Source organism: Cavia porcellus, unplaced genomic scaffold, assembly GCF_034190915.1.
Source record: "Cavia porcellus strain 051 isolate PalLab524CR breed Dunkin Hartley unplaced genomic scaffold, mCavPor4.1 scaffold_16, whole genome shotgun sequence".
Classification (NCBI taxonomy): domain Eukaryota; kingdom Metazoa; phylum Chordata; class Mammalia; order Rodentia; family Caviidae; genus Cavia; species Cavia porcellus.
Window position 1 is genome coordinate 19,719,168 of NW_026947499.1, and position 22,070 is coordinate 19,741,237.

General features: G+C 48.6%; 2 protein-coding genes across 5 annotated transcripts; both read left to right on the forward strand.

The window, feature by feature from the left end:
* Positions 1-4,357: 4,357 nt before the first annotated feature.
* LOC100717315 (glutathione S-transferase theta-1) lies at positions 4,358-13,232 on the forward strand. Of its 3 annotated transcripts, none has more exons than XM_023560846.2 (5): positions 4,358-4,568; positions 6,583-6,670; positions 8,930-9,080; positions 12,395-12,582; positions 12,776-12,854. In XM_023560846.2, the coding sequence occupies exons 1-5, from the start codon at positions 4,457-4,459 to the stop codon at positions 12,852-12,854; spliced, it is 618 nt and encodes a 205-aa protein (XP_023416614.1). In that variant the 5' UTR covers positions 4,358-4,456. The 3 variants fall into 3 exon arrangements, with proteins under 3 accessions (XP_023416614.1, XP_003478005.2, XP_063081925.1); XM_003477957.5 differs by having other exon boundaries at positions 4,361-4,568; positions 12,395-12,571; positions 12,776-13,232; XM_063225855.1 differs by lacking the exons at positions 4,358-4,568; positions 8,930-9,080 and having other exon boundaries at positions 6,577-6,670; positions 12,395-12,571; positions 12,776-13,232.
* A 1,412-nt stretch (positions 13,233-14,644) lies between these two features.
* LOC100717598 (glutathione S-transferase theta-3-like) lies at positions 14,645-20,443 on the forward strand. Of its 2 annotated transcripts, XM_003477958.5 has the most exons (5): positions 14,645-14,852; positions 16,353-16,440; positions 18,955-19,105; positions 19,673-19,849; positions 20,176-20,443. In XM_003477958.5, the coding sequence occupies exons 1-5, from the start codon at positions 14,741-14,743 to the stop codon at positions 20,368-20,370; spliced, it is 723 nt and encodes a 240-aa protein (XP_003478006.3). In that variant the 5' UTR covers positions 14,645-14,740; the 3' UTR covers positions 20,371-20,443. The 2 variants fall into 2 exon arrangements, with proteins under 2 accessions (XP_003478006.3, XP_063081924.1); XM_063225854.1 differs by lacking the exon at positions 16,353-16,440 and having other exon boundaries at positions 14,701-14,852.
* Positions 20,444-22,070: the final 1,627 nt, after the last annotated feature.

Below are 22,070 nucleotides of genomic sequence, written 5' to 3' on the forward strand. Positions count from 1 at the left end.
GAAGTAACTCCAAGAAGAAAATTTATAGCTGTAAATACACACGTTGAAAAAGAATGATCCCAAATCAAAAATCTAACTTTATAATTTATGAAACTAGAAAAATAAGAGCCAACAAAATCCAGAATCATTAGATGTCAGAATCATTCTATGAGTTTATCCCTGACTGGTGTGCATGTGCGTCACACACAAGACACCAAGATAATTTTGCAAGAGAGGCCAAAGGGCTCTTGCTTCTAGTGAATAAACAGACTTGAGCATCTGGCTCACCTCACTTTTATTTACATTAGACCTGGCACCAACCAATTAGGGTAGCAGAAGATTCATCTGCCTCCTGTTATCCTCCGTAAGCCCCCAGGTAAACAACTGGCTTTCAGGCCTGTTGACTCTTCCCTGGAACCTGCATGGAACCTGCAGGGTTCCTCCATGGAACCTCGAGTTTTGCCAGGGAAGCACAGCTTGCTCTTCTTCTGCTCACAGAGGTCAACTAGACCTTGATCCTCATGATCTGGTCTCCTTCAATTAGAAGACAGGAGATTGGGATGGGGATATAGCTCAGTGATAGAGCAATTGCCTAACATGTGCAAGGCCTAGGTTCAATCCCCAGAAGTGAAAGAAAAAAAGGAGAACAGAGGAAGAAGAAGAAGAAGGAAGAAAGTGGCACACACACACACACACACACACACACACACACACGGAGAGAGACAAAAGAATTCTTCTGAATATCACCTTTTAATAAGAAAATTACTCAGCATTTGAAGAAAATAAAGGAACTTTTGGAGGGTGACAATCCAAGATCAAGTATTCTCATTGGTTTGGTGTCCTGTGAGGGTCCAATTGTAGATGATAAGAGGACAGAACACGTGCAATAGGAAAGATCACACGGAAAAACCAGAAGCCCTAGAGATTGGCTGGGACCAGGTTCTGGCTTGCTCTTTCTTTTCTTTTCTTTTTGTACTGGGATTAAACCCAGGGCTTTCACACTGAGCTACTCCCCACCCCTTTTTGAGACAAGGTCTCACTATGTAGTTCCGGCAGGCTTTGAACTTAGTTGACAATTACTCTACCATTGGCCCAGGCTGGTCTTAAACTCTTGGCAATCCTCCTGCCTCAGCCTCCTGATTGCTAGGACTACAGGTGTGAGCTACCACTCCTTTTTTTGAGAGTGGTCTCACTACATGAACCAGGCAGGGCTGGAACTTGTGATCTTTCTGCCTCAGCCTTCCAGCTGCAATCCAGGCAATCAGCCAGGGCTCAGGGCTCAATCTTAAAACTAATATTCTTCTTCACCCTACTCCAAAATTTATGAGGTTGGAAGAAGCTGCCAGATGAAGGCTCCCTCCCAGACTTGCTCAGAATTTTGACAGAATTCACTTCCTTGTGGTTGTAGGACTGAAGGTCCCTGTCTTGGTTACTTTTTGCTCCTTGCTGGGACAAAATACCTGACACCCAGAAGGAAGGAAGGGAAAGTTTATTCACCTTACTGTTGTGGAGGTTTCAGCCCATAATCAGCTGGCTCCAAGGCCGGGTGGCATCGCATTGGGGCAACATTTCAAGGCAGCAGCCGGAGCAAATGGGAGTAAAACAAACCTCTTCTCCTGGCTTGTACCGTACACAGGCCACCCCTCCACCCTCCCAGGACTGTTGTAGCACTCACAGAATAGCAAGGTGCTACAACACTCCTTGCCCTCCCTTGCACAGGATGAGGATATTTGCAAAGTAAGAACCCTGCTCCCTGCTGAGTCTCTTAGTTAAACTTCTAAACTGCTCACACTGACACAGTGTATCAACCATAACTGTCCCAGCCACATGCCTGATGCTGGCTGTAGACTCTCCCCCACAAACATGGTCACTTTTTCTAAACCATCAAGGCTATCTTATTATGTCTGGTACCTAGGTGTCCTCCTAAAGCCTCAGTCAGTCATAGGTGAGAAATTTTGAAGGTGGCTGGATTAGTGTGTGAATATGGACCAGGGTGTGATACTGGCATTAAGGTATGATTCTGGGATTAAGGGTGCCCCACCCTAGGTGTGGCTGGCACCAGTCAATAGGTTTACAGTTTGGATGGAATATAAAGTGAGACAGGCAAGACACGCCAGAGGCTTATTCCGCTGCTGCTGCTTACTGCAAGCTGTATTCTGCCTGCCCTGCTTTGCCATGAATTGTTTCTCTTCTGTGATGCCCCTCTGCCATGCCACCCTGCCTTGGTGCCAACCAACCATGGACGAAACCTCTACAAACTATGAACTAAAATAAACCTTTCCTCTTCTAACTTTGGGTTTTTTGTTTCAGTGAGAAAAAAAACACAAAAGAACATGTCTGATCCTAGACTTTGGATCACATTAGGTGGTTTTGTTTGTTTTGTTTTTTGAGACAGGGCCTTGCTATTTAGTTCAGGTGGGCTTTAACCTCACTATGTAGTCTAGGCTGGCCTGGAACTCGAGGTGATCCATCTGCCACAGCCTCCTGAGTGCTGGAATTACAGGTGTATCACCACACTCTGGCTCCAAATTAGATTTTAAGAGCTGGCTCACCCTTGGACCAGGATCCTGAAAGCTCCCCCCTGGGACACTGACTGGAATCACTGAGAGATGAGGATGAGCAAACTCTTGCCTCTGCTGAGTGTCTAGCTCCTTTTACAATTTTTTTTTTTGTTTTTTTTGATAGAGTTTCACTATGTAGTTCAGGCTGGCCTTAAGTGCACTTAGTAGCCCAGGCTGGCCTTGAACATACAGTGATCCTCCTGCCTCAGCCTCCTGAAACCACCACACCCATTAGTTCCTTTTAAAACTTCAACATGGAAGTCTGAGTTTCCCATCTTAAACTTTTTTCACTTAACTATCATTACCACAGATGAGCCTAGTGATGCATACCTGTAAGGTCAAATACGTGGAAGGCTGAGACAGGAACATCCAAACTACAGGAGCAGCCTGGGCAACATAGTCCAGATCTCAAAATAGCTCTGTCTCAAAAAAGGGGATGTGGGGGTGTAACTCCTGGTAAAGCACTGGTCTAACTTGTGGCAATCACTATTACCAGCCTTCACTTTCCTTGCAGAAATGTCTTTTACTGTGCAGAACTTGTTATGGTCTGACAATATCTTTTCAGTTAATTTGTTTCAGAAGTTAACAGGTGACAACGGTAACATTTGCCTAGGGGTCCCTGCGTGGCAAGGGCAGGCCCAGGATTTGAGGCTCAGCAAGTGAACCTAAGATCATAGAGTGGCATGGGCCTGGAGCTCCACCTGGACCTGCTGTCCCAGCCCTGCTATCCCAGCCCTGCTGCGCCATCTACATCTTCACCAAGAAAACACTGTCCCTTCCAGCTGCACCCCATGGAGCTGCTCAAGGCTGGGCTGGGCCTTTACCCTCCTCATTATTCTAAAGGTGCAGAAATGGAGGCCACGAGAAAGAAAGAAACAGATTTAGTGCTAAGGGTTGAATGTTGCTGTCCTCTTATTTTGCAACTTAAACATATTAGAGGGGTTTCGAGGAGTGATGAGGGCTCTCTCTTCATGGATTGAACTATTGCCCTCATAAAATAAGCAGGGTGTGGTGGTATATCCCATAATCCCAGTATGTGGGAGACTGAGGCCTGAAGACTGGAAATTCAAACTCAGCCTGGCAACTTTCGGATTTAGCAAGATCCTGTCTCAAAAAAGGAATGAAAGGGCTGGGGATGTAGCTCAGTAAACTGGGCTTTAATCAAAGGAGCCCTCTTGCACCTTTGGCCTGCTATTATCTTTGAAGCGGAGGACAGCAAGCCTTCACCAGACAAGCAACCTTCTGGAAGGAACCCCAATCTTGGATTTCCCAGCCTCCAAGACTCAGCAATACATTTCTACTATTTGCAAATCATTCAGTCCAAGGCATTTTGTTATAGCAGTACAGAACGCACAAGACAATCAGGGAATGTGGCTGGGCTGGCTGGCAGGAGTTGGATGAACAAAGCTGTCAAATTCCAGGGCGTGCACTGGGAGCGCAGCGAGCGAGCACAAATGCTCCACACAAGCCCTAAAGTTTTGCTACTTGGTGGCAGCAAGACCTCAGGCGTGTTGATCTGTGCGGATGGAGTCTGGAGCTAAACTTTCTGGATCCATCAGCACACAGCTCTTCAGTTTCCTTATCTGTGAAACGACGACAGAAAATTCTGACATTGGGCCAGAAGAGATCTGTCCCTGGAAGACAGTACGCTAAGTCAAGCCAATCACAGGGAGATTGGGACAGGGGCGCCTTTGCACCTCCCTTTGCCCTGCAGCGGCAGTGGTCCACTGCCCAGCCAGCTGGGCTCTGACCCCGGAGCCCAACCCCCTAAGGACACGCCCTCTGGCTGCCACCAATTACAGCAAAGCACCCAGGGGGCGGTGTCCGGGGCGTGGCCGCGCCGGAGGTCTGGAGACACTGCTTTGGAGATTTTGCTTTGACGCTAAAGTTGCGTATCTCGTCCCGCCGCCTCCGCCATGGGCCTGGAGCTCTACCTGGACCTCCTGTCCCAGCCCTGCCGCGCCATCTACATCTTCGCCAAGAAAAACGGCATCCCCTTCCAGCTGCGCACTGTGGAGCTTCTCAAGGGTGGGCCGGGCCTCAGGTTTGGGAACCGAGAGGCGGGGAAGGGCGGAGGGCGGCCGGCCGTGTAGTGGCTGCTCGTTGCCTGCCCCTTCCAGGGGCGGTCCCCGGTCGGGTTTGGAGACCAGGAGAAAGTGAGCCACTGGGAAGGTCCAAGCCTGTTCTGCAGTACCCAGAGTGAACACTAGGGGCTCTGCTGACGCCGGATACCTGGCCAAGTAGCGTGAAGAGAGCAAAGACCTGGTGAACAGAAACCCGTGGAACAGGCTCCCCAGAGAAGAGATGGGATCTGGAGGGGTGAGGGGACAAAATGTGCGGGCTGGGACAAAATCAAGGCCCTCCTCGGTGACCCTCAGTGCTGTGAAGAGGAGGCATTGCGCTGGGGACCTGCCTTTCCAGCTTTGCCCTCTGCTCTGCCTGGACTGATTAATTTTTTTTTTTTTTGAGACAGAGTCTCACTCTGTAGTCCAAGCCTTGAACTCACCATGTGGCCCTCAGACTTGCAGGGCTCCTCATGCCTTAGCCTCCCGAGTGCTGGGATTGCAGGTGTGCGCCACCACGCCCAGCTTGCATTTATTCATTTATTTATTTATCGGTAGTGGGAACTGACTTGGATCTTTCACACTGGACTGCATACTCAGCCTTTTTTTTTTTTTTTTTTTTCCTGAGATAGGTTCTTGCTGTGTATTGGCTTTGGACTCACTATGTAGCTTAGGCTGGCCCGGAACTCTTGGCGATCCTCAGCCTCCTCTCCCAAGTGCTGGGATTACAGCACTACTACACTCAGCCCTTTCCTCTTGTTGTGCCTTACTTACCTGTCCTTACCTTACCTGACTCTCCTGTCAGGAACAGCACTCTCTCCCCACCCCATGATGAACCCTGCACCCTGGGCCCGGTGTTTGTTTCTCTGGCAGACCTCCGAGAACCTCAAGGATACACCTGACAGGCCAAGGTTCAGGCCCGGCGGGGACAGGGTGCTAGAAGGGGAGGGCATCAGAACACAGATGCTGCAGGGTGTCCACACTAGGTCACTGCTTGGCTAAGCACTTGTACTATCCTGTTGACTGTTGGTCTCCCTGCCTGAAACCTTACCTCCTCTCAGCCTCCTCTCTGGAGCATTTTCTTGCTGAGCAGGGGTGCTGGCTCTGTGGAGCACAGGGCAGGACAGAGAGCATAAGGGATGAGCAGATCTCCGAGTTGGCTGTTAGTACAAGGGTGTAGAGAGATGTGTGTTTCGCTAGGAAAGAAAAGGAGAGTATCCCTGGTGAAGGAGGGTAAAAGGAGGGTATTCCTGAGACTATGAATTGAAGAGCTTTCGCCTGCTCCAAGAGTAACTGGGACCACTGAGTGTCACTGGCACTTGGGTTTCCTGAAAAATTTGTTAGGCTGCATCTTCAGGAACAGAAATGATGCAGACAAGCTGAAGCAGACACCACAGTCTCAGGGGACACTGGACTGCACCTGTCAGGAGTTACAGGTGGACAAGAAATGAGACTCTGCCGGTTTTAGCAGAGCCTGAAAGCAGGGAAGGCTTTGAAGCCCCCAGAGCAGGAGGAGCAAGGGGACACAGAGGGCCAGCAGAAGGTGGTGCTGAGTAAATAAAATCAGGACGAGGCCACCCCTCTGTTTGTTCATAGAGGGAGGGGTACTGTACCCAGAGGGCCTCCCCTTGAGGGTGGGAGCTCCTGAAGCTTGCAGCAGTGAGAAGAGAGGTGGCGATGGGTGTGTGCGGGCCCCAGCACTGCGCCTGTGCACTGAGCCCTGTGGTAGGGAGCTGGTCTGTGGGGGGGGTGGTGCCCATGAGGACTTGTGCAAGGCTATGGAGTCTATTTTGTACCAGCTGCCAGAGCGGCCTCTCCCTTTTACCCAGCATTTACCCAGCAATCTTTTCCATTCAGGATAGCATCCTAAAGGGCAGAGGAACCAAGAAGCTGGGGCCCGGACATTGCAGGGAGTGGGCTCAGGTAGCCTGGAGGGTTCAGTGATCCAGTCCCACCTTCTCATGCTGGCTTCTCCACAGGCCAGCACCTCAGTGATGCCTTTGCCCAGGTGAACCCCCTGAAGAAGGTGCCAGCTTTGAAGGATGGGGATTTCACCTTGTCTGAGAGGTAACGGGCCCCCTTAGGACTGCTGCTATACCTGCTGGAGCTACCCTGAGCCAGACTAGGAAACTGAAGTCCTCAGAGACAGAGGGTGCCACAGAGACCTGGGGCTGACCTTGACCTGTCCACTCTTCTAATTCAATGGGATGGCTGGAAAAATCAGGAATCTATGTCATCTCTGTTCCTGACCTTCAGTTGCTGATGAGTGTCCCTGGGCAAGGGTGTGGGGCCAGGGAGCAGGACAGAGAAGGGTGGTAGCTTCACTTACCATAGGGCCAGCTCTCTGGCCCAGGTTGTGTCCAGATGGCCCAGTGGTATCTGGGCTACCTAGGGTCCCCATCCCTGGGGCCACCTCAGGCTTTCCTAGCTGGTTCTCCCCTATTACAGAGTCACCAGATATAGGGATGTTTTCTATTACAGCAGATCCCTCTTCATGGAGGGTCAAGCCTTTTTCCAGTTCTGCCCTTTGTGACAGCTGACTTACCCATCCCATACCAAGGAGAACCTAGACTTTATGCTCTAGAGTCCACGTCTCAAATCCAGCGATGGGTGCATCCCAGTGAATTCCTGTGACATGTGGCAATGCCCATTCTTCCTTACTGGTACCTCCTGGTATCCTGAGTCCCTTGTCTTCCCCACGTTGTGAACCCACAGGTGCCAGCCCAGGGGGAATGCATAACCCCTGCATTTCTCTTCTGTCACCCTCAAAAAGTCTGTGGCTTATGCAGCCCTTCTCAAGTGGCTTGAACAAAAAAAAAAAGATGGACAACGGGGCATTAAGCTGGGGTGTAGGTGCAGGCTTCTTAGTTAGGGACCTGGACTGGTGACAGAAACAGAGCTTTTCTGCCCTTTTGGCTGGGGCAGCCAACCCTTGAGAAACCCTGAGTTCCTGAAAGCTTTCCTGTGGCCCCAATTGATACATCCTTTGTGTTCTTGAAGGCCCATCTGCAGCTCTACATCCTAACAGCCCTCATAACCCAGGGCAAGGAAACGACACTAGGGAACCTTGGCTGCTCTGATGTTCCAAGATCCTTCTGTATCCTGGCTGTTTACTGCATAAGGTCTTAGGGTGCTGAGCTAGCTCATCGCTTTGAACAGAGCTGATTTTTAGCAGAAAGAGTGCTGTGAAAAACAAAGAGATGATGAAAAAACTTTTCTGAACAACCTGGCCTTCTGAGGCTAGTCTGGATGCTAAAGGGTGAGAATGGATATGGGCTGGAAAGAACAGAGCCTGTGCAAGGCTTAGCTTGGATGCCACCTCCTCCAGGAAGCTCCCTGGCCCCACATTTTGCCCAGGGATACTCATCACCACCTCCTCCAGGTAGCTCCTCTGATCAGAAATCACCTCTGAACATGTAAGCACTATTCTTTTTTTTTTGTCTTTTTCCTTTTTTATCAGTACCAGGGATCGAACTCACGACTGCCTGCTTGCAAGGCACGCGCTTATGCCGCTGAGCTAAACCCCCAGCCCCACTTTTTTTCTCTTTTGAGACAGGGCCACTATACGTAGTTCAGGCTGGCCTTGAACTCACTGTGTAGCCCAGGCTGGCCTTGAATTTGTGGGGATCCTGCCTCAGTCTTTTGAGTGCTGAGATTACAGGTGTGCACCACCACACCTGTTGGAGGATTTTATATGATGGCAGGACCAGTTTGGTTATTATCCTAAGAAAGACTGAGTTCTTCTAATAAGGACCCAATGCCCTGGAATAAGTCCCTTTGCCTTTTCTTTTCTTTTCTTTTCTTTCCGTTCCATTCCTTTCCTTTCCCTCCCTTTATTTCTTTTCTCTCCCCACTACTCCTCTCCCTTCCTCTTTCTTTCTCCTTCCTTCTCTCTCTTTCACTGGAGATTGAACCTAGGGCCTTGACACAGACCTACATTCTCAGCTCTTTTTTATTTTATTTATTTATTTTTGAGGGGGAGGTACTGGGGATCGAGCTAAAAACCTTGTGCTTGCCTGGCAGGCGCTTATGCCACTGAGCTAAATCCCTGGCTCATTATTTTTTTTTTTTCTGAGATCATATCTAAGTCATCAAATTGCCCAGCCTGGGCTTGAATTTGCAGTCCTCCTGCCTCAGTCTCCCAGAGTGCTAGCATTACAGGCACACACCACCACAGTCCAGCTCCTTCATCCTTCTAAATCTGCTTTTCTGGACAATGGGATTCATACCATGGCAGATTGTCCGAAAAATCAAGGAAGATACAGGGTATAACCAGCTCCCTAGTCTGGTGCCCTCTCCCACCCACTATGCTCCACCCTTCCGCAGCGTGGCCATCCTACTCTACCTGTTTCACAAGTATAAGGTCCCTGACTACTGGTACCCTCAGGACCTGCAGGCCCGTGCCCGTGTGGATGAGTACCTGGCATGGCAGCACACTGCCCTGAGGAGAAACTGCCTCCGGGCCCTGTGGCATAAGGTGAGGCTGGAAGGGCTGGGGAGGGCTGATAAGGACATCACCCCCAAAGGCTCAGGCAACACTGAATCTTTGCAGATTGGATCTTTTCCATTCTCCTGTCTTTAACCTTACTGATGATTCTGTTGTGTTTGGAATGCTGTTAAGCCCATCTAGTCCATTCTTTGTATCAGATAGGTACTTTTCCTTTCTAAAATTTCCCTTTGATTATTTTTGTAGCATTTCTGTCATCACTGTTCACCCACTTTGTTTATCTTTTCTTTTTCAGAAAATGTAAACATTTATTATTGTTACTTAAAGGTCTTTGCAGCTAATTTCAAGACTTGAGCCCTCTGTGGGTCTGCTTCTACTTATTGTTTTTTTCCCCCCTCTTGATTAGGGCTTACATTTTCCGGCTTTTTTTTTTTTTTTTTTGTCTTTTTCCTTTTTATCGGTACCGACTGCCTGCTTGCAAGGCAGGCGCTTATGCCGCTGAGCTAAATCCTCAGCCCCATTTTCCTGCTTCTTTACATGTTTCATAAGTTCTTTTTGTATGCCAGATATAAGAGTAGAGACTGAAGTATACAATAAATATCACTGTTGTACCTCCAAAACAAGCCCCGTGATGTTGTCTGTTGTCAAGAAGGGGGCAAGATGTCTTTTAAAAAGAAGCGCTTTTGTTTAAGGTGGTACCAGCAGCACAGTGCAGATGGAGTTTGCAAAGCTGTGCAACTGGCTTAGAATTTTGACAGATTTTTATAGCGAATTTACGATTAGCTCATTGACCACTAAGTACATAGCAATGAGAAACAGAAACAAGGTGGGCCTTTGTTCCCCTTTGCTTGAGGTAAGAGGCATTTCACAGTGGGTGGTTAGCCAACTCATAGCCCTTGGTCTGCCAATTCCAGGAACATTTGTCTCTCATAAAGGAAGCAATGGTTGACACAGCACCATTTGTCTCTTACAAGGAGAACAAAGGTTGACACAGCAAAAAGGTTACTGGGGAGACTACACATACAGAACAGCATGAGGACGATGCAGTCAGTTAATCTATACTTATGTGGTCGGTGCTTTAATTACATGTTTACTAGGGTAATAAGCGTAGCACAGAATGACAATTCTGCTAATAGCTATCTTTTTAACTATTTTTGCTAATAACTATCTTTTTAACTTTGCATTTTAGTTTTTTAGCATTTTAGTACAACAATCACCAGAAACGGCTTGCATAGTCTTTCACCATGCACCCAGGGTGTAAGGCTGATCTCTTCCAGTTAATCAAAAGATGGGCTGGGATGTGGTTTTAGTTAGTTTTGGTACATCTCTGGTTTAAAATATAGATGATTCCTGACTTAATGAATATTGAACTTAATACTTTTTCAATTTTATGATGGTGTGAAAGCAATACATATTCAGTAGAGGCCATATTTGAATTTTGATCTTTTCCATGGCTAATAATATGTCATATGATATTCTCTCAAAGTCCTGGGCAGTGGCAGCGAGCCATATCTCTAGTGTATTTCGTTGCTGAGGTGTGACAAGTTAGCTGTATGCAGTGCATTTTTTTTACTCTACAAAGGGGTTAGTGAGGAATTACCATTTAATAAGTACAAAGATTCAGTTTTTTTTTTTTTTTTCAAAGATTCAGTTTTACAAGATGAGAAGAGTTCTATAAGGATGCTAGTGATAGTTGCACAACAACATGAATGTACTTAAACTATGTGTACTAAACTGTACACTCTGAAATACACATTGAAAGTTGCCAGTATGAAAATGGTGTCATTTATGTCAAACTCTAACAAAAATAGAGCTAAGGAAGGCCATGAAAAAAAGAAGGTTTATGCATACATGCCCATAACAGGACTTATCCTAAATGTGGCTTGGTAACAAAACTTATAGCAAGAACTTCCTTAAAATTTCAGTATTCAAGTTGAGCTCTCTTTAAAGATTCCTGTGCTTGTCAGCTTTCTGTCACTGTAAAAAAACCCAAAACCTGAGTCTGTCATTCTTTCTTTTTTGTCTTTTTGAGACAAGAGTCTTGCTATGTAGTTCAGGCTGACCTTGAGCTCACCGTGTAGCCCAGGCTGGTCTTGAACTTGAATTCCCTTGCCTCAGCCTCCCAAGTGCTGGGATTACAGGTGTGCGCCACCACACCTGGTGACTCAATCAATTTATAAAATGAAAAGATTTATTTTGGCTCACAGTTTGGGATGTTCCAGTCCTTGATCCTTCAGAGCATTACTTTGGGCCTGTGGTAAGGCAGTGCATCCTGGTGAGAGTGTTTTGCACAGCAAAGCTGCTCACATCATGGCCAGGAAGCAAAAAAGGATAGTGAAAGACTGAGGCCCAACAATCCTCTTTAAGGGCAATAAGACCTCCCACTAGTCTCCACCTTCTGAAGGCTCAGCATCCTCCCCATAGCACCACACTGGAAACCAAGCTTATAACATATCTTTTGGAGGACATTTAAGATACAACCTATAGATGCCTGGCATGGTAGTGGATGCCTGTTATTCCACTATTTGGGAAGCTGAGATAGGAGGATCACTGTGAGTTTAAGGCCAGCCTGCATTATACAGTGAGATTCATCTCAAAACCAAAACTAAAACCAAAATAAAAAACAAGATCCAAACAATAGCAATTCCACTTTTCCTCTGTCTCCCAGATCTACCTATGACTTGTCATAAATTCCATTCTTTAATCTATAATTTCTGCTATTAAATAATTTATTCTGGAGAACCTATTTCTGAGTTTCTTTCTATATTGGCTACATGCTTAAAAATGGTTCACTACTAAACTATATACTCAAAAATGTTATGATTTTTTTTCACCATAATTTAAAAGATTTTAAATGGCTAATGTGATATATTTTATGTTGTATTTTACCACAGTTAAAATAAAAAAATTATCACTTAAACATGTAATCAATAGAAAAATCATATTCTTTTGGTATTATAGCCTCAAAATTTGGTATGTATTTTATATATACTGCACATCTTAGAACCAGCAACATTTAAAGAGTTCTGTAGCTATTTGTGGCTGTGGCTACTATATTGGACAGTTTGTAGTTGTTTTTTTTTAATGTTCTATAATGTTTGCTGACTTCAAAGAGATTAGTGTCATTCTTTCTGATGCCCCAGAGGCTCAGATAATTAGAGATCAGGAAAGCAGAAGTATTCTGGGAAAAAGCGTCTCTTAGAGATTTCCACATAGGCCTCGCTGTTCCATGGACAAAAGATACAATGCACAGACCCAAAGGCAGCTCCAGTGTTGGGGGATTGCCTCCTGCGATGAAGGGAGGGCTGGCCTCTAACTCCCCATTCTGCCTGCCCACCTGTCAGGTGATGCTGCCTGTTGTCATGGGTGAGCAAATATCTTCTGAGCTGTTGGCAGCCACCTTGGCAGAGTTGGATGTGACCCTGCAGGTACTCGAGGACAAGTTCCTCCAGGACAAAGCTTTCCTTGTTGGGCCTCAGATCTCCCTGGCTGACCTGGTAGCCATCACGGAGCTGATGCATGTAAGTGTTGGGTGCCAGCTGGGCACACTATATGGGTGGAGGAGCTGGCCAGTTGCTGAAGTCCTATTTATGCTGCCCCACCTGGCTGTGGAGCTGTGCTTATGTGTGACACTCCTCCTGAGTGCTCAAGTTCTCAAACCAGGTAGATGAGATTAATCCTTGGCTTCACTTATCCATCCTCATTCCGTCTCTTTCACTCTATAGCCTGTGGGGGCTGGCTGCCAAGTTTTTGAAGGCCGACCCAAGCTGGCTGCATGGTACCGGCGAGTGGAAGCTGCAGTAGGGGAGGACCTCTTCCGAGAGGCCCATGAAGTCATCCTGAAGGTGAAGGACACTCCACCTGCTGACCCCACTGTAAAGCAGAAGCTGATGCCTGGGGTGCTGGCTATGATCCGGTGAGCTTGGAAGTCTCACCTCTACACTACCCTTGACAGTTCACAAAGCACCTTTGTGTCCACTGACTCATAAGAAGCAGGCCCAGAAAGCAGGAGAGGCTTGCCCTAGAAGTACCACACTGTGGCCCTCCAAGCCAGAGGTCAATTCCCACTCTCACTTCCACAGCAGCCTGAAAATCACCAATGACACAAATCCAAGACTTTAATCGCTGCATTGTTTAAGTTAACATAATAAATCTAGGCTCTGTCTGAGCCTCAGCTTTCAACTCTACTGTGTGATTTATTTGACCTTCTTGTGTTACTGGCCCTGGTTTTGGTCTTTATCCCAAAGACATTACCCAATCCCCCTTCCGGTCCTGAGAGCCAGCTCTACCCTCACCTTGATGGTAAACTACACAAATAAGCTGTAGTCTTCTGGTTCTTGGTGGATGATTCATCAGATAGCCCAGGGGTCAGCAGCACCTCCTATGTTGGCTATAGGCATGCCCGGGCCAGTTCCCCAGGTCATGGCCCTGTGTATGTCCTGAGGAATTGGTCAGGAGAGAAATCCAAATAGCGGGTCTCCTGGTCAAGGCTCAGTGATGCAGGGGCATAAATGACATTCCTAGGCACTTGGCTGTGTGTTAACTCTAAAAAAGGGCTGAAATTTCATCACAGAGTGATCTGGATGCTGGTATGGTCTGGAAGGCAGCAGGGAGATCAGACATACCAATAAGCAGGGCCAGAGGTCACTTTCGGAGAACTGGCAACAATAGGGGAGGGACAGGGAGTGGAGAATGTGGCTCCTCTCAGCCTGGAGTGGGTTGCACTCTACTGACCCTGGAGATAGGTCTTCCTTAAAAGAAATCTCACAACCCGGAAGACAAAGCTCTTATCCCATTCCCAATTACCTAAATTACCTATAGTCGTTCCAAGGGGTGTTTCATGAGGCTTGGGTTTGGGGGTGGGGCTTTCTAAGGAAACAGGAATGACATAGCCACAAATCTCAGGCACTTCAGAGCTGCAGTTGGCAGGACTTGGCCTTGCAAAGTTGGTGGGGAGGTTTTCTCCAATCCCAGGAACCCCTGCAGTCCCCTGAATGAGACTAAAGAGCTGCTTAGTCTTTGAGGCAGGGATTAGCTGGAGTGTACTGAATATGACCCTAAGGTTCTGAAAGAGAGGGCTAATTCCTTCTCTGGGTGTGGGCCTCACCTCTACAAACAGCACGAAACCAAACGTCCTCCCCAGTCTTCATCCTGGGAACCGTGCCCAGGACGGCATGAAGAGGTGGTGTGATCTCTTTTCTCCCTTTGTTCAGGGGAACTCCGCACCACTCCTCTCTCAGCTCTCTCCCAGGTGAGAGAGAGAGGACTTGGGGGTGACTGCAGACAGCCCAAGGGTCTTTCCACCTTAAATTCACTGAGTTTGTACAGGAAGCATCCCGGAAGTCTCGTTCCTCTTACAGCTCTCCTTGCCACTCTTGATAATGGTGAGCATTGAGACCCCGGAAAGACGCATGACTTGGCGCACCCCTCCCCCTTTCCCCCTCACCCTCCGCACCCCTCTAAGGTGGTTTATTTGTACCCTGGAGAGACGCCAGCTACTCGGGTTCTGCAAGAGGGAGGATGAGAGAGCACGATTGGTCTAAAGTTCTCCGGAACCAACCAATGGGCAAGGAGGGCGTGGTCGTAAAGCCAGGTCTTCTGGCTGTGTATAGCATTGGCTCCGCCCCTGTGTTCCAGTCCGCTGTTTTTTGTCGTCGACTCAGCCTCTAAGTCTGTCCGCCAGCCTCACCATGGGCCTGGAGCTGTATCTGGACCTCCTGTCCCAGCCCTGCCGCGCCGTCTACATCTTTGCCAAGAAGAACGGCATCCCCTTCCAGCTGCGCACGGTGGAGCTGCTTAAAGGTGGGCTGGCAGGTGGGCTGGGGTGGCTGGGCTCTGGGGTGCAGGAGGACCTCAGTCCCTCGGCGCCCGCTGCTTCGTGGTCAGCCCTGGTGTGTGGAAAGGCAGGAACCAGTTGCATCGGTTCCCAGTTGTGTTTTTAAAGAACACAAGTCCTCACCTAGTGAATATAAAGCGTTCTTCAAAACACTGGATAAAAGGAACAACAGAGAACCCAGAGAGTGAGGCAAGAAGTATAGAGGGCCAGAATATCGCCCTCCCCTGTTGGAGAAAAAAATTAAACTGCCCCCTCATGTCCTTATCACAGTTGTTTCTACATCTTCACCAAAGAGACACTCCCCCCACCCTTCTCAGCACCCCTGCTTGCATTTTTATGTCTTCCTTATTATTTTTTTTTTAATCGCTCCCAGGGATCGAACTCACGACCGCCTGCTTGCAAGGCAGGCGCTTATGCCGCTGAGCTAAAGCCCTAGCCCTTTTCTTTGCATTTTTAGACTTCCTTTTCTAGCTAGTGATTTGTTCTTTGGTCTGGACTCTGGAGAGCTCTGTCAGGGCAGTTGGGGAGGCCAGCCCCCCTACCCGAGCTACTGTGGTGTGCTTGATCTGCAAAAGACAGCTGGAGCAGAATCCAGAGGAGGAGGAGGCACATCCGGTGACTGGACAGCAGGACAGGCAACAAGCCAGAGGCCACTGCTCAGCCAAATCCTCTCCCCCTCTCTTGCTGCCTTTGATACTGTTGACTTGGGTCTCCTGCTATGGGACAGGGGCTGGACACAGGCAGTTTCTGGAGGGAGAACTGGCAGGACTGATGGTGGCCGTTTAGTCTAAGCCATGCGTAGCCCTCTGGTCAGGCTGAACCTTGGCTCCACCGAGACTTCTGACTCCATGTGAATTAACTGGGTATGAGTTCCTCTCCAAGCTGGTCGGGGCTGGAAGTGAGTCAGACCTGGGAACTCCAATAAGGAGGAAGATTGGAGGATTTGGCCGTGGAAGGAGGAAGTATTGAGCTGCTGGGAGGCTGGGTGGCTGAATGGGACAGGTGTTCCTGGCAAAAGCAAGGGTGGACTGAGAGCTGGGAATAAGGTGAGTGGGGCTCAGCTGGCCTGGTCAGAAGGACCTGTGTCCCCACCAGGGATAGGAAGCTGAATAAGAGGGGGCAAACCTGCAGCCCAAAGAGATGACTAACCAGGGCTGGGGATTTTGCTCAGCGGCATAAGCACCTGCCTTGCAAGCAGGTGGTCATGAGTTTGATCCCCAGTACTGATAAAAAGAGAAAAAGGAAAAAAAAATGTAAGAGATGATTAACGAAGACTGGAACTGGCTAGGGCTAGCAGTGTCACCCTGGCCACGAGTCCAAACTGAGATTCTCCTTGACCCAGGCTTCAAGGCACAGTGGCCTCCTCTTTCTTAGGGTCCCCTCAGAAGGCTAGAGCCTGAAATTTTGGGAGCCCTCAGAAGGTTTGGGGTTCTCCTCCCTGTTCACTTGACTGATTCTTCCTACAGGCCAGCACTACACTGATTCCTTTGCTCAGGTCAACTCCCTGAGGAAGGTACCAGCCTTGAAGGATGGAGACTTCACTTTGGCTGAGAGGTAATAGTTTCCTGGCCCACAGGGTTAGGCAATTGTTTGTGTCCATGGTTCATGGCTGGGGCTACAGTTTGCTCGTTTGTTTGTTTTTGAGACAAGGTCTTGCCATGTAGTTCAGGCTGGCCTTGAACTGACTCTGTAGCCTAGGCTGGCCTCAAACTAGGAGTGATCCACCTGCCTCAGCATCCCAAGAGCTGGAATGATAGATGTATGGTCAGAGGCCACAGTTTCTGTGTCCTGAGGACCAGTTCCAGTCCCAGGATAGAGAGTGGATGAAAGCAGGCAGAAAGGCCCTCTGCATTGTACAGATGAAGGAACCAGGACTGGGAGAAGGGAGAGACTTCTACAAGGTTAAGGGCCCAACCTGCTTCCAGGTTCCTTTCCTGCCAGCCCACACTTCAGAAGAAAAGAGATAAATAAAAATAAAATAATAAAATAAAATAGACTGGGGATTTAGATTTAGTTGTTGTACCCCCCAAAAAACAAGGCCCCAAGATGTTATTCAAGAAAAAGACGTCTTATTTTAAAAAGAAGAATGCTTTTATTTAAGCTGGCACCAGCAGCACAGTGCAGGTGGAGTTTGCAAAGCTGTGCAACTGGGTTAGAATAAACTGCAAAGTAAGGAGTGATGTGAAGTGAGCAAGAATGCAGAAGGCCTTTGTGCCCCAACTGCATGGTTGGTGCTCCATTTAATCTTTTTTTATGGTTGGTGCTCCATTTAATCTTTTTTTTTTGGCAGTACCGGGGATTGAACTCACGACCTCGCACTTGCCAGGCAGGCACTTATGCTGCTGAGCTAAATCCCCAGCCCCAGTCAATCTTTTTAACTTTGCATTTTAGTTTTTTAGCATTTTAGTACAACATTAGCTCAGTGGCACAAGTACCTTCCTAGCAAGCATGAGGTCATGAGTTCGATCCCCGGTACCAGCAATAAAAAAGTAAGTATGAAACAGTGGCTGCACCAGCCATTTCAGAGTGACCACTTCTACAAATCCTGGGAGAGGTGCTGTTTCCCTGGAGAACTGAAGAGCTACCCAGAGAGCTCAGTGCTGTCTGCTGAGCATCTGTCAGCACTGGGCCACATGCAGTGGGGCTTGAACAGTGAATGTGTCTAAGCCTTTGTCTCCTGGAGCTCACATTCTAGAGAGGAAGTTGACAGTAACCCACACACACAGGTTAGAGGTTGGTAGCAAGCACTGTGGAGAAGATAGACCCGTGGGGGTGGGGGTTGAATAACCAGCAAAGGGAAGGATCTTGAGAATTTGGCTTTTGAGCAGGAGGCTGCAGGACTGAGGAGGTGTATGGGGAAGCAAAAAGTTTTGTCGGACTGGAGGGAAAAGCAAAAGTGAAAACCTTCAGGTGGGTCATGGTTGGTATAGAGGCCAAAGAGTGTAAGGTCTAGTGTTGCTGGGGTGAGGGAGAGAAGCCAAGCAGAAGGGGAGGGCAGAGGGTGGTATATGGCACAAGGAAGACTTTGATTTTTCCTGTGGAGGGGTGCAACTAACAGGGTTTTTTTGTTTGTTTTGCTTTTTGAGAACTCACTCTGCAGTTCAGGTTGGTCTTGAACTCACTATGTAGCCCAGGCTGACCTTGAACCCCTGGAGGCCCTTTTGCCTCAGCCTCCCACGTGTTGAGATTACAGATATATACCACCATACCTAGCTCATCAAGGGTTTTGAGCAGAGGAGAGCTGTGCGCAATTTATGTTTTAACAAATCCTCTGCTTGGTACAAGAATGCTGCTGTGATAATCTAGACACAAGGCACCCAGGCCCCAGCAAACTGATGGTAGTGCAGGGTGGAAATGATTGGTTCTGACAATCCCACCGTGAAGCTGAAGAGTTGGATATGGGTGGGAGAGGTGGACCAAAGGCCTCCTGGTTGGTAGTGATATCCTCTACTGTACCTCCATAGTAAGCCAGATTCATACTCAGAGCCATTCGGTGGCAGAGACTGTGGTCAGTGGACTGTCCAACACGGGAAGCATGATGAGCTTGAGGGCCCAGGGGAGAAGTAAAGGGAGGAGATCAGGGAGGGCTTTGCGGAGAAGGTGGCTGGAAAGTTTAAGCACTTAGAGAGCAGGTGAAGAGCAGTCTCCTTGTGACCTGGGAGGCCTCTCCCAATTCCAGGAGATTATGAGAGGGGCAGTGGCCTGCTCCTGGCTCAGTCCATCCTATGTGTATGTTGGGGAATGATACTCAAGTTGCTGTTATTCTTTGAAACTCACATTGGGTGCCCCTTCCTCCTGGAAGCCTTCTCAAACCTCCTGGCTCTTGAATTCCATGTGTTTTGCTGCTCACTTGGTATTCTTTTTTTTTTTTTTTTTTTTTTTTTTCACTTGGTATTCTTAGTGGAGATAATAGAATGACTCAGTGTAGGGTGTGTGAACCTGATTTGCCTCCTAATGTCCATGAGCCTCACATTCCTCCTGTGTGTGAAGAGTGAACATGCCCTCCCCCCCCCAAAAAAGAGGAAGAATAAGTAGGGCATGACTTCTGTTCCTCCCATGTTCCCCCAGTGTGGCCATTTTGCTGTATCTAAGTCGCAAGTACAAGACCCCTGATCACTGGTACCCTCAGGACCTGCGGGCCCGAGCCCGGGTGGATGAGTACCTGTCCTGGCAACACACGGCCTTGCGGAGTTGCTGCACACGGGCCTTGTGGCAGAAGGTGAGCCAGGGAGGCAGGTGACAGCTCATGGGAAGCTCCAAGAATGGCGCTTTTTGTTTTAAGCATTCTGTTCAGATATGGGACATTAGAATATTAAGTCCTGGGAATGCCAGAGACTGCTGACTTTAGCTACATCTCACTGGACTCACACAAGTCCCACTTAAGCAACTTGAGGTGCAGGTCAGAGGTGAGTGGGGAATAGGGACAGAAATGGCTGCTGCACTGGGGAGGGTTCTGAGTAGGGGACATTGGAAGACTTTCAGTTGGAAAGGAGTAGATGTGAGAGAGGAGAATTCCAAAGGACTGCTGATGGTTGGACTGAGGGTGGGATAAAGGATGGCATTGTGTAGAGTCTTCCCTTACCCTCTCCTAGGGATTGAACCAAGGGCCTTCACACTGAGCAACATCCCCAGCCCTGTTTTATTGTTTATTTTGAGACAGGTTTTCACTAAATTGCTCAGGTTGGGCTTGATTTTTTGAACCTCTTGCCTTAGCCTCCCACAGTGCTTCAAGTATAAGCTTGTGCTGCCATGCTTGGCTCTGACTCTGTCTTTGTTGGCCCACCAGATGATGTTCCCTGTTGTGCTGGGTCAGCCAGTGCCTCAGGAGACATTGTCATCCACTTTGGCTGACCTGGACAGTTGCCTGCAGCTGCTTGAGGACAGGTTCCTTCGAGACCAGGACTTCATCACTGGTTCCCAAATCTCTGTGGCTGACTTGATGGCCATCGAAGAACTGATGCATGTGAGTGCCATGGGTGTGTGTGTGTGTGTGACTTCCCTGAATACTAGGGAGTGCTGAGAAGGAGCTGAATTCCCCACTTAGGTCCCCACCAGACCTTTCTGGTTTTGGGACCCTGGAGGAGCCACAGTCTCCTCATCTATAAAATGAGTCGTCATAAGCTTCACATTGGGATAATGGAGTAGCTTGTCAGGGTTCCCTGGGAGAGGCATCCCCAACCCATCACACGTGGTGGAGGTGGGAAACTCCTATCAGAGAAACCTGAAGCACGCCATGCTGAGCTGTGTTTGGCTGTGCCCAGCACCTCCACCTGGCTTCCTCTCCCTTAGCCTGTCGGCGCTGGCTGCCAAGTTTTTGAAAACCGACCCAAGCTGGCCAAATGGCGCCAGCGTGTGGAAGCTGTGGTTGGGGAGGACCTGTTCCGGGAAGCCCACGCAGTTATCCTGAAGGTCAAGGACACACCTCCACTGGACCCGGCCGTGAAGGAGAACTTGCTGCACTCAGTGCGGAGTTTGTTACAGTGAGCAAGTGGCCTGGACCTGTGGAGCCACTGGTGTAAAAGCTGGGCTGTTGGAATAAAGCAGTGGGGCTGCCTGAGTCCTTGTGTGTGGGTTGGACGTGTCTATAGGTCTCTGGTCCACAGTTCTCTCCAGACCTTGTCACATGGTTTCTTTGTCTCCTCCCTCATGTTTACCCCAATATCTGACTTCCACATGACCTTTGGGGAGAGCTTTAGTGGATGCCTACAGGGCCTTCTTCTTCTTTTGAAACTTTTCACTATTTCTCACTGCTCTGAGCCTAAAAGCATGAAACTGCCCCCACTGCTCTGGGCACCCCGGCTTCCACTTTGGACTCCCAGTCTTGGCTCATGCTGTACCCTCCTCATCTTCTTTATCTAGTGCTCCTCCTGCTCATAAGGCATTCTGCCCGGATGTGGCTTCTCCTGGAAGACTTCCCTGACCTCCTGAGCCCCAGGCCAGCTCAGATGATACCTCTGGGGTCTTTAGCTCCTGTTTCCTCCCTTCAGTCCTGGCAGGGAGCAGGCTCCATGCTCCATAGACTGAGCTTACATCACAAATGGGGTTGACCAGGTGAAGAGCTACAACAATGGTCATACTCGGCAATCAATTAAAACTCTTCTGTGGATCAGCTGTTTTCTCCAGCACAGAAGCTGACTCCTGGGAGGTAAATTACATGCCTTAGGAGACAGGTGAACTCTTTCAAGTGACCCAGGTGTCACTGCTCCCCTTACACAAGGCAGCCTGCCAGGTGGCCACGGGCAAACACTGACAGGAAAGGGGACAGAGGGGACAGGGGACAGAAGTAAAGGCAGAGTGGGGAAGAGACCCCAGGTCTGGTGGCCCGAGCCAGAGACTTTTCAACTTCCCCTTCCCTGGAGGATGGGAAGTAGAGGGTGATTTCCTTGATTCACAGCAAAATTACGATTTTTTAAAAAAGGCCAGGGGTGGTAGAGTATGCACAAGGCCCTGGGTGCTAATTCCAGCACCAAAATTATAGAAAATAAAATTAAAAAAAAAAAAAAAAGAATGGTCACACTCCCCTAGGTTTTTTGCTGTTGTCACTGTTTCCTAAAGGTGGGATACAGAGCGGTCCTGGTTGTTGGCCCTCCAGATGTTGCTGAGCAGCCTTGCTCTCCCATACCTGCTCTTAGTTCTGACTATTGTCTTCTCGTCTCTTACTGTGGTTCACAAACTTGTCACCTGTCCCAGACATTTCCTCTCAAGACTGTCACAACCTACCTTGTCTTTGTAACAAACCCCTCTGATATGTGATATCCAATAAACTGTTAATAGAACAGGGAAGGTCGCAATCGCCCCCCCTTCCCGAAGCCTCCTCTATTATGCATAATTTTATAGTAATTTATATGCGATCGAGGCTGTCCGTATCGCTCCCAGAATTTTAATTGTACTGTATTTGAAAATTCCAACTCAATTCGGAAATCCCCCAGCAGCCCATTTCGAGTGGGTGGGTGAAGACTGTAGGGGGCGCGCCGCGGACTTCCGGAAATGAGAGCTAGCTCGCCGGTCCAGTCTGCAGAGGCGGGGACGTGGCCTGCGTAGCCAATTGGGGAGCGGTGCGTCTGCTCAACCAATGAGAAGCCTGATCCCAGCGGCGCTCCGCCCCTACTCTGTACTAGGCTAAGGTTTGGAACTTTTGCTCTCGTGGGACTGACGTCTTTGCGGTCACTATTGCTCTCGCTCTC